The sequence below is a fragment of the Lepus europaeus genome, chromosome 7 (genome assembly GCF_033115175.1).
Source record: "Lepus europaeus isolate LE1 chromosome 7, mLepTim1.pri, whole genome shotgun sequence".
NCBI lineage: Eukaryota > Metazoa > Chordata > Mammalia > Lagomorpha > Leporidae > Lepus > Lepus europaeus.
In genome coordinates, this window is record NC_084833.1 from 47,108,416 (window position 1) to 47,120,241 (window position 11,826).

An 11,826-nucleotide genomic window follows, 5' to 3' on the forward strand; every position below is an offset into this window, starting at 1 on the left:
CCGCATAGGAGACCAGGAGAAGCACCTGGCTCCTGGCTTCGGATCAGCGAGATGCGCCATCTGCAGCGGCCATTGGAGGGTGAACCAATGGCAAAAAGGAAGACCTTTCTCTCTGTCTCTCTCTCTCACTATCCACTCTGCCTGTAAAAAAAAAACAAAACAAAAACAAAAAACCACGACAATGAAGCTAGGGTGACTGAGAGCGCTTGGAAGCCATCTGTGTGACAGAACAGACAGAAACGGAAGGAACTGGCAGGTGCTGCTGAGAAGTGAACAGCAGACCAAGAGGCAGCAGCAGAGCGGGAGTCCGTGTTCCCAGCCTCAGTGGCTGTGTCCTCTTTGCTCAGAGACACAGACCCCTGTGGACTGAGACCATGGGGGCACAGAAAGTGACAGGACACAGTTGACCGGGTGTGTGGCGTTCTGGCATGTGAGGGCCTGGGAATAGCCCCATTGCCACCGCGTGGTCCCTGAGAGCCAAGCAGGTTTGATTCTGCAGGTGCCCCCCCTGTGTGACACGGTGGTCATCTCCGCCAACACACACTCAGGCGCAGCATTGACCTTCACCGTGGTGTGCACGGATCACCCTTTGTACCAGACAGGCAGCCCCCACCACAAAGAACAGCAGAGTTTCAACAGATTCAGTCTCACAAGCATTTATTAGACACCAGTTGTGTGCCCTCCACCAGCTTCACGCACACGGAACTCAGTTCTCTGGGTCCCAGACCTCAGGTGCAGCAGAGCAGGGAGCTCAGTATTTGTCGGGCAGGCCCTTGGGTCGGAAGTGGTTGGGGTCTTTGCCGCTGCGGCCCCATCGGTTGGCAGCCTGGTCGGCTTCCGTGTCCTCTGCTCCGCGGCCCATGAAGCTCTGAAGGTTCTCTCTGGCGTCACTGGAATCCAAGCAGCAGCAAGGGGAGTCAGCGGCAGCCACTGAGCCACAGCCACTCCCCAATCTGCCCTTGGCAAGGTGGGCTCTGAGGGGAGCCCAGGACAGCCCGGGCAGGAGGGGCCAAAGCCCTGACCCTGCTGGGACAGCCCCGCTCAGCCCTGCTGGTCCCTCTTGGGCTGCATGAGCAGCAGAGGGGTGGGGGTTGGGCATTGCTCGTGGCCCTGGCTTCCCTTTTCAGGAGCAGGTTCACCCAGCTTCCCTGGCCATCCTCAGGGCCCACCATGAGCCCAAGGCCTACACTGGGTCAGATGGAGAGGGTGGGCCAGACAGGCAGGGTCAAGGGCGGCCCAGCCCACTGGACCCTGCTCCGGGGCTCATCCCCTGTCAGCCCCAGAGCAGTGAACTCTGCTCACCCACCCAGCCCTGCCCTCCCTGGGAGCCCAGTTACCTGATCACTCTGGCAGCCCAGACACCCCCAGGGCCCCTTTGGGCAGCGTCATAGTTGCCCCGGGCATGGAAGTACTTGTCAGAATTTTTGTAATTGGCTTCTCTCATGTCGGAGTAGGCTCTCCACATGTCCCATGCCCCTGGAGAGGAAATGCATGGGCAATAGGAAAATCAGACACACAGTGAGACCCAGAGACAGCTCAGAGAGGAGAGAAAGAATCGACAAGCTTCTCTTGACTCAAGATTTTAGCCCTGGATCGTAGCACCCTGGGGCACCCTGGGTTGAGAGGAACAACCCTTCGTCTCAGTGGGCTTCTCTAGTTCACTCTACCAGGAGTCATTTAGGTGGGATGCAGCTGTGTCGTGTGGGTCGCCTGCTATGGTGCTGTATGCTGCATCTCACTAAGATGGGTTGTGCGTCGTGTTTCATGGGTGATCCTGTGCCTGGCTGGGAGACTGCCTGCCTAGCCCATGCGGGAGGTTAGGAGGGCATGGCACACCATGCCTCCCCGGAAGGACTCTATGACCTGACCGCTGGCAGGTGGCAGGAGCCCCAAGCACACCCCCCCCCCCCCCGCTCCTGTTGAAGGGCCTTGTAATTGTCCATCAGGTACACAGCTCGCGGGGGTGGCCCAGACCCATATGTCCACCTGGGAGGCTCCATAGGCTACGTGACCTTCGTGCTGATTGGAGAAGCATTGCGGCACCAATATCAGTTCTATCCTACAGAATTAGTGTCGCCCTGAACTAGCTACTCCCCACTGCCTGCCCTTCAAAGCCTCTGCCTGATTGTTAATGAATGGACATGTTCACCGAAAACTTGTCTCTGGTGCTTATCGAAGAACGCTGTCACCCCACCATGCCGACAGTGCAGGCCTCGCAGGATGGGCCCTCAGTGTTTAAAGATGATGGAGGAAAAATTGTGAAGAAACAAGATCTCTCAACTTTAGCACTGTTGAAATACTGGGCCGGATAAGTCTTTGTCTTCCAAGACTGTCCTGAATACTGTAGGTGTTTGCAAGCATCCCTGGCTTCCGCTACCACTTGCTGTCACACATTCACCCTGTGGGACATCCAAACACACCTCTGGACTGTGTGCAATGAGCCCTGGGCCGCCACACTGCCACAGAATGAAGCGACATAGGGGGAGGTCCAGGCAGTGACCCGAGTGGAGTGGGGACGCAGAAGGCAGAGCCTGAGAAGGACTGCACAGCTAGAGAACACTTCCGCCCTGGCTCTCCTTGCAGACAGAACGCACAGAATCGTGGCTTGCGTGCCTCTGATGACGAGGGCCACTAATGTCCCGAAAATCTAAGTGGATGTCCTTGCTGATGCTGCAAGCTGACCGAGGAAGCGGTGACGCAATGCCTCCCGGCTGGGGCTGCACTTTCTGACCTCCTGGAGAGCTACTGAGCAGCCTAAGGGCCAGGTCAGGAGCCAGACTCTTGGGTGGGGGTGGGGTGGGGGTTCCAGGCGAGGGTAGTTTTGCAGGAGCTGCAGGTGACTTTGCCGCAGGCTGACGCTGACAACCTCTGGGCTTTAGGAGGCGCTAGGAGATTGACCTGGCGAGGCCTTAAGCCTCGTGCACCTCTGGGTTCCAACCTCAACTCAGCTATGCCCTCCCGGCTGCAACTCCCTGGGCAATGGACGCAGGTGCTCGAAGCCTCGGTTTTCTCACCTTTAAAGTGGGAGCAGACACTTGCCTCACAGATTTATTCTGCTAGAAATGAACAAACTGACAGCTCCTTGGGGGGACTTGATGGGTGTTGGTTCCCACTTTCTGTCACCAAATCAGGAAGGGCAGTCACGGAGAGAGTCAGGCCAAGGCCTGTTTAAATGACCCAGCCAGGAAACCGGAAGAAGGAAGAAGACTTAAGTGCTAATGCAGCCCTTTAATTACACTTTTATGGGGTTTGCTTGGATGGACATTTTATACCAATTTTAGGCCTACCAGAGTGCCTCAAAAAGTGTATGAAAAAATTAAAACATGTCTATCTTAGAGGACAAAGTTTTGAAATGCATGTATTCAGAAAATGTATGGAGCTGGCGCCGTGGGTCACTAGGCTAATCCTCCACCTGTGGTGTCGGCACCCCGGGGTTCTAGTCCCGGTTGGGGCGCTAGATTCTGTCCCAGTTGCTCCTCTTCCAGTCCAGCTCTCTGCTGTGGCCTGGGGAAGGCAGTGGAGGATGGCCCAAGTCCTTGGACCCTGCACCTGCATGGGAGACCAGGAGAAGCACCTGGCTCCTGGCTTCGGATCGGCGCAGCATGCCAACCATAGTGGCCATTTCGGGGGTAAACCAATGGAAAAGGAAGACCTTTCTCTCTGTCTCTCTCTCATTGTCTAACTCTGCCTGTAGAAAAAAAAATGCACAGAAATGCACATTATAAGAAAACTATGCATAGAATTCAAATTTTTTGGCACCAAAATAAATTTATCTTCTTATTCCAATTGTCCACGGACTTTGGGAAGTACCCCCATCTTTTTATCTTCTACCCAAAACAAATGGCTTAGCTTTCCTGGGAAAGATAATTGTGTTTTCTCTGAGTCATTGATTGACATAAATCTTAACCTTAAGCTCCCAAAACACCTGGCCCATTCTGCCACACTGGACAGCACCACATACCCCTGAAATCACACCTTACAGAGAGCCCCAAGTCCTCTGGGGCTGTGGCCAACTCCCTTCCCTTTCTGTGTGCCAGGGCTCTGCGTTTTTTGATAAATAAGAGCGATGCCTTACACACACATGGGAAACCCTGCCCTAAGGGAAAGCATATACTACAGCAGCTACCAGGCGTCTGTCGATGGGGCGGCAGCAACCCAGCAAACCCTTAGTTCCATCCAGTCCTGTGGCCATGCGGAAATGCACACATCTGAAAGTTTAAACGCTGCCTCGGAAAGCAGAACTGTGCCATTTCGTTAGGTGGGTGCAGTCTCATTCCTCTCCAGAAAATGCTTTCTCCCTTCCAGATCCCCTCAGAGCCTCCAGGGACCCTAACTCCCATGGATGGAGGGAGGGCAGGGATAAGTGTTTTCCCACTGGGCCACCTGGGAGCAGCCCAGAGCCATGGGGTGACTCAGAGCCCTGGTGTCCTGACCTGACCTGAGAACATCACTGACCACTTCTTCTGGGCCTCAGCACCCCAGAGACGGGGCCAAGACCTCGCTGGCCAGTGGCGAATAGGCTGGAGGAAAGGCAGGCTCTCGCTCTGCCCTGCGTGGCTTCTCCAGGCACCAGCTGCTTGGCCTGGAAACTACCCGAGGGGAGATCCTTGTGGTCCAGGAATGCCTTTCCCTCCCCTCTCAGCCTTACCTCTCACAGCCTCACCGGGGAAGGAGAGCCACCTTTGGCTGCTGACTCCGAGGACCAAGGAGCAGAGAAGCAGGCCCGAGAGGAGCTTCATGGTGCTGCAATGCACGGAGAGGGTCAGACACACACGAACAAGACAGGCCCGGCCCCTTGGCATCCGTGTTCCAAAGACAGCCTGGTGGTTACTTGTGCCGGTTCCCGGGGGAGTCCCAGTGGTTCCTCCAGGAGCTCCTGCAGAAGGTCCCCTCTCAGACCCACAGCCCTCAGCTCTGAACCATAGCCCTGAGTTCCAGAATCTAAGAGAATCCCAAGATGGCACTGACGGAGCAAGAGGGGGAAGGACCCCATTGTCACTCCCTGAAGAGCCCTACAACTCACCAGAAAGCTTTACCCACGGGGCCCCTGTGCCCAGGCCAGACCTCACTCAGGATAAAGACAGGCAGAACAGTTGCATTGTAAGGGCACAGAAAACAGAGTAAGGTTTTTGTTTGTTTTTGAAAGAGTCACCCCATGGAGGAGCCCTCACCTGGGTTCTGGTGGAGCAGCGCTGAGGTTGCCACCTGCTAGGGACGGGAGGCTGCCCCTTTATATTGAGTACCCCTGTTGGGACCCTGGGGAGAAGGCAAAGCCAGCCTTGGTGCCTGGGAAAGTCCCTCAGGTCATTTCCCCTGGGAAAGTGCAGAGGAGGCTTCCCGAACATGCATGGTTTCTTCATCCACAGATCCCGTCCCCAGTTGTGCAACCTGTGGAGGCCAGGGTCAGGGTGTGTGTGCTGTGCCTTGGCAGCCATGGGGACCGTGAATGCAGAGGAAGGGGGAGCCCAGTGACGGTGTGATCTGAGGATAGCTCTTCCAGGCAGGACCTCTCTCTGCCGGTCACTGCCCTAGGGTGGCCCCACTGGGACACCCAGCAGACGTGTCAGAGGTTAAGTCCCCCTGAGTTCATGTCAAAAGTCCTTGAGCTCTAAAGCTGACAGGCTTGCCCCCACCCCCACCCCGTCTCCCATGTCCTGGACGCTACATCATACGGCTCTGTGTGGCTGTGGGAAGCATGGAGTTTTAAGATGCAGCAACCCTGGCTCAGAGGCTTGGCCCATCAGGAAGAACAGAAAAACAGGAAAGTTGAGGGTAGGCATTTCAGCAGTGGCTAAGGCCCTGGTTGGGCGCTCACAGCCCACGATGGAGCACCTGGGTTCAAGTTCCAGACTCCAGTCCTGCTAACGCATACCCTGGGCGGCAACAGGTGGTAGCTGAAGTGGTTGGGCCCTGCCACCCATACAGGAGACTTGAGTTGCAGTCCCATTTCCTGGCCTTGCTGTGGGCATTTGGGGAGTGGATTAGCGGATGGGCAATCTATGCTGTCCCTCTGCCTTCCTCTCTCCCTCCTCGTTAGGGTGTAAGCGTCATGGCATGAGCTGTATTTGCCTGGCAACCATGTGCTGGCACATAAATGAATCTGGTGAATATATTTTTCTAAGAGAAGAAGCAAAAATAAGAAAGGTCGAAGACATTCTAGGTGGGCCTGATGCTACAGCAAAGTCTCCTTTTTCTCTGCTTTCTGACTACACTACACGGGTTTATGGACTTGTGTCTATTTACTGGGCCAGGCCGAACACAAGGCACAAGGCAGACTGAGGAGAGACACAGGATGGGTAAGTACAGACTGGGGAGGAGAGGTGATCATTCCCTGGGGTGTGTGCAGGGAAGGCTCCACGAGGGAGGTGGTAACCTGACAAGGTGGTGAGCAGCGGTGCTGGGGAGACAGTGTCCAGGGAGCAGCAGGCACCAAGGCCCACGGGTGGACACTGCAGTGGATGAACTCCCTTTGGCGACTATCTGAAAGCAAGAACAGAACAGAGCTTGAAACCGATGCTGGGCCTCTTTGTACTCTGACAGGGCCAGTGACTGAGTCCCACCAGCTCCCCCCGCCACCCCTCCCTGGTTCATTCTGTCAGGCAGAGCCCAGCAGGCTGCAGGGAGGCCCCAGCCTCAGCCAACAGCATTGGGGAGGAGCCACGGAGCTAGGTGCAGGCAGGTGTGAGAACAAGGCTGCAACTTGGGGGCGCTACCTAGAGGGAGAGGGCTGTCGCTGCGAGAGGGCTGTGGGCTTTGCAAGAAGCAAGTCAGGCGTCCACATCCTTAGTCCAACAGCGGGGACTTTCACACGCCCTCGGACTTGCTTGCTGAGTAGAAGAAACGAGAGGGAAATCCCTTCTCCTGCACTGGCTGGTTGGAGCGAGGACAGGAAGTAAAGGGCAGGAGACTTTTCACCCCTGGGTCCTCTCTCTGATTTTATTTATTTTAGGGGAATAGGAAGAGAATGAGAGGGGTGTTGGTACCCACGGCTTTTTGTTCTTAGTGGACACACGGTCTCAGTACAATTTGTGACACCTTGCTTTCTCTTTTCTTTCAACACCCTTTTTTTGTAGGCACAATTTTTTCTGTTTATTTTTGGGAATCTGATTTTACCATCCAATGAGTATGAGGCCTATGTAGGTATCATCCTTTTCTCCCCAATTTCAAGTCTCATTTTCATGAAGGCACTGTTCGGATCTTGTAATCTGCCCTCCCTACACTGCATACCCAAAGCTGAGCACAGAAGGTGTTGCCTGGAGGGCTCCTGATGAGTGGCTGATGAATGAACAAATACGTCATGCGTGCATGTTGACATTTCTCACAGGGACGGACAGCTGACACGATGGTGGTCCCTGAGGTGAAAATGGAGCTGCAAATTCCTATGCCTAGCGACACTGTAGCCGTCACAATGTCCTAGTGCAAGGCGTTAAGTGACATCTTGGCCGTGACGCTGGCGTGAAGTGACCTGCTGTGCTGCTAGTCGTATAAAAGCGTGGCACACACAGTGATGCACAGTGCTTTGTAAGAGTTGATGATAAAAGATGCTGCTGCTAGGGCTTGCATGTACAATGCGGCATTGTTATCATTTAGCATACATGAGCAGTGCGCTGTCTACCGCCAGCAGCCTCTGCAGTCTGCCAATCACATCAAGGTTCAATGTCATCGGATCGACGTGTGTTGTCTAGGTTAGTGTAAGGACGTGTGTGCTATGGTGTTCCCACAAAGACAAAATCATTTAATGATACATTTTTAAGAACGTTTCCTTGTTGCTAAGTAACACATGACTGGAAATGAGAATGCCATTCTAGAAAATTCTGAAACCCAGAATAACATAAACCATCCCGCTATCTAGAAACATGGACACCACTTCACGTGCAACACTCTGGGCTGTGTTTCACCCGGGAAGGTCTTTGAACAACAACATGGGCATCATATTCTGTATGACTCTCTTCCTTAGCACATTACCAGCGCTTCTCAGGGTCATCAAATGTCCCTCACCCATCAGTCACAGCAGATCCAAAGTCACTTCTAGGCCGTGCCACTCCTGGGTCCAGGGGCTGGGTTCCGGGATCTGTGATGGGAACTCCGTGTCCCGACCTCTACTGGAAAGGCGTTCTGGTGTTACATCAGGGGACTTGCTGCCAGAGGTACATGTGAAAAGATGGAATGGCCAAAGTCCAGGCTTCCCCTGCCAGAAGCTGGGAATGCTGGGACCATGGCATTCTCCTAAGCCAGATTATCCGATGCTAAACTGTCCCCAGCTGCCCTCGTCTTTTCCAGGAGTGGCTACAATGCCGGAAGAGAGCATTTGCGAGGTGCAGAGGCAAGGAGCTGGAGCAGAAACAGCTCTGGCCAAGTAGCTATTAGATAATTCCATAACTAGTATCGGAATTATTTTCTATTGTGTAGGTATATTTGGTAGACTGTTAAATAGATGTTCAAGTTATTCTCATAATATTTGTGAAAATTAGATAGGAAGGGATTATTTTTTTTATCTCATAAAACAAAGAACATAATTGCCATTCACAAAGTTTGCTATCACCAAGGCAAGCTTTTGACTCAGCAGGGAAGTCATTGCCCAGGACACCATGCCCCCTATCGCTGGAGTGCCTGGTTTGAGTCCTGGCTCTGCTTCCAGTCCAGCTTCCTGCTGATGCACACCTGTGAGCACTGAGTACTCGGGTCTCTGTCACCCACTTAGGAGACCTGTGGTCGGTTCTGGGCTCCTGGCTTTGGCCTGGCCCACATGTGTGTGTTGCAGTCATTTGAGAAGTGAACCAGCTGATGGAAAATCTCATCTCTCTCTCTCAAAACCATTGGTACCCTACCCTTAAGAACAATAGCGCCCCTACAGGAATAAGAGATGCAGATAACGAGGGTGTCGCTGTTTGTGCAATCCACTCCTTTAGTGGTCGCTGTGACATAAACACGAGACAGAGCTGTTCCAGCATACATGAAGGGGTGCACACCGGTGTCCCCCAGACGGATGATGAACACTGTGGCTACAAGCACGACAGGACACATAGGGCTTCTGTTCACTTACATTTCCACTGCACCTTGCAAGGGTTATTTACAAAGCTTATCTTGTAGGGTAACCAGACTCCGGAAAATACAGACTCTGGAAAAAAGAAACAACCAGACTCTGGAAATACAAACTCGCTTGTGCTTCCTGTACTTAAGTCTCCCAAACAGAAGTCCCTTTATCTTGATGACTTGCTGCTCTGTTAAGAATGTTATGATGGACAGAACTGACCACAAACAAATGTGGCAAATGGCATAAACACACACACAAATACAACATCCCTGTAGAGTCCAAAGGAAATCTTGGCGTATCTCTTCTCCCAAGGGTTATATATCTTACTCAAACTGGGAATCTGAGTAAGAGTCTCTATCTTGTGTATTAGCAAATAATGACCAGGTAGTTGGCTGTGCAAGCTGGGAGAGTTAAAGAATCGTATTCTCTGGTGAGTCCCTAAAGCATCCAGCAAGGAAAGCAATAGAAATTTACTTCGTTTGGCTTCAGACCCACATCAGTCCATCTCCTCATTCTGTCCGTTGAGGGTCGGCAACAATGTCACCTTGTCTAGGCAGAACCACATTCTGCAGGCTTCTCTTCTAGAATGTTCTGTAACCACAAGTCCGGAGAGGTACTTTCTCTCGGGAGCTGGAGGCTCTGTCATTTATTTACAGGCTTCTCCGAGTGGCTCTGCTGTGACCCCAGGCACCCATGTTCTCTGCAGAGCCTGGTAGTCCTTGCTGATATTTTTGTCTCACAGTGACAAGGGGGCAGAGAGTGACTCCCTAGGGTAACCGGCACACAAACACCTGCCCCTACTGTCCCCCAACTGGGAGCCTGGCACCACCCAGCTGGGTGCCGTTTCCCCTTGCCCCAAAGCACCTCCCTCTCTGTCCCATTGCAAGACTCCCAGAGTGGTTCCCTGCACACACTTTCCTCCCACCATGGGGGTCTCCAGTGTTGGTTTGGGGAGCCAGAAATTCCCACAGATTCATTGTCCCACTCAGAAGCCAACTTAGAAAACACCTTTGCTAACAGCGTCAGCCCGCTGAGCCGTGCTGTCTGTGCCTGGGAGCTGAGGACCTCATACCCAGAAGGAAGATTGCAGGGTCCTTTCGGGACACGCATGAGACTGAGGGGCAGCAGCCTGTCAGCTTTGTAGCTCAGCAACTGTAGACATGAACTCAGAGGGCCCAGTTTCGCGTGCATCATCCCTCGGTCCCCACAGGGTGCATCCTGGGGTCGTGACTGGGAGAGCGAGGTCCTGGATGGAACAGTCATCCTCAGCCCCCGGGGCTGCCACCCCTGGGCTCCCTCGTCCCCTAGGAAGCCTTGGTTTTCCCAGAATTGATGGGCAAGGCTGCTCCCTGCCCAGTGCAGACAAAGCACAGCGCACCTAACTGTGTCCTCAGGCCGCACAACCGGAGAGCTGACCTGGGGAGGAAGACAACACGGGTGTCCGGGAAGTTTCCTTTGCACTTTCCTGGGGAGATCGACCTGCAGGGACTCTCCCAGCGTCCAAGCCTGGCTCTCCCTTCTCCCCAGGATCCCAGGAGGAGCGGCTCAGCAGAAGCGCAGCCTCGTCTCCATGCCAGAGCAACCTCGGCTCTGCTCCACCAGGTGAGGGCTCCTCCAAGGAATGCCTTTCTAGAAACTTATGCTTTTGTCCTAATAGGTGGTAAATGCCTTTAAGACATAATTATCCTGTTATTTGTTTATCCCGTGTGAGGTCTGGGCTGGGCAGGGGGGGACATGTGTAACATGCTTTTTGGTGAATAACTGGCTACTTTAGGGAGTGACAATGTGGTCCTAACTCCCCTCTTCCTCCATCAGTGCCACCTTGGGATTCTCTCAGATTCTGGAACTCAGGGCTATGGTTCAGAGCTGAGGGCTGTGGGTCTGAGAGGGGACCTTCTGCAGGAGCTCCTGGAGGAACCACTGGGACTCCCCCGGGAACCGGCACAAGTAACCACCAGGCTGTCTTTGGAACACGGATGCCAAGGGGCCGGGCCGGTCCTGTCCGTGTGCGTCTGACTCTCTCCAAGCGATGCAGCACCACGAAGCTCCTCTCGGGCCTGCTTCTCTGCTCAGCCGCCACGGCTGCTGCTGCTTCACTGGGGAGGCTACAGCAGCCACCGAGAAGACCAGGGCCTTCTGGAGTTCATGTTCAAAGGCCTGGATGAGTTCCCTGGAAACGTGAGAGGAGACAGACCAGAGGTGAGGGAAGGGGTCCGCGCAGGGGTCTCTGCCCATCAGAAGCTGGGGGGACGGTGGATCCAGCAAAGCAGACTCAGGCGCAGCAGCTGTTGGGGAAAGAAAGCCGCTGTCCCAGAGTCCCTCGCGCTGCAGTTATGGCTCAGCGGGGTTAGATTCTGCCCGGCAGTTAGGAAACCGACCTTTGGATTAGCGGCACTGATCACTCGGCACAGAGGCTGTGGAGGAAGAGTGGCGTGGGGCAGATGAGAGACAGGACAGAGGAGGGTGTGCTGGCAACGCCTGGACCCGAGACTTCACCCGAACCACGGACCAGGTGGCAGTTACAACAAGCGCCCAGCAGCACATTAATTTATAGTCAGTCAGTGGCGTTTCTGCATATAGAAACTAGCAATTAGAAGAAATAATACAAGGCCGGTGCCGTGGCTTAACAGGCTAATCCTCCGCCTTGCGGCGCCAGCACACCAGGTTCTAGTCCCGGTTGGGGCGCCGGATTCTATCCCGGTTGCCCCTCTTCCAGGCCAACTCTCTGCTATGGCCCGGGAAGGCAGTGGAGGATGGCCCAAGTGCTTGGGCCCTGCACCCGCATGGGAGAC

The 11,826-nt window shown here is 54.0% G+C and overlaps 1 protein-coding gene across 1 annotated transcript; it reads right to left on the bottom strand.

Moving 5' to 3' along the window:
- Positions 1–640: 640 nt before the first annotated feature.
- Positions 641–5,281, bottom strand: LOC133763138 (serum amyloid A-1 protein-like). Its single transcript, XM_062196407.1, has 4 exons — positions 5,172–5,281; positions 4,649–4,743; positions 1,338–1,476; positions 641–890 (listed from the first exon to the last, which is right to left on the bottom strand). The coding sequence occupies exons 2-4, from the start codon at positions 4,737–4,739 to the stop codon at positions 752–754; spliced, it is 369 nt and encodes a 122-aa protein (XP_062052391.1). The 5' UTR covers positions 4,740–4,743; positions 5,172–5,281; the 3' UTR covers positions 641–751.
- Between the last annotated feature and the right edge of the window lie 6,545 nt (positions 5,282–11,826).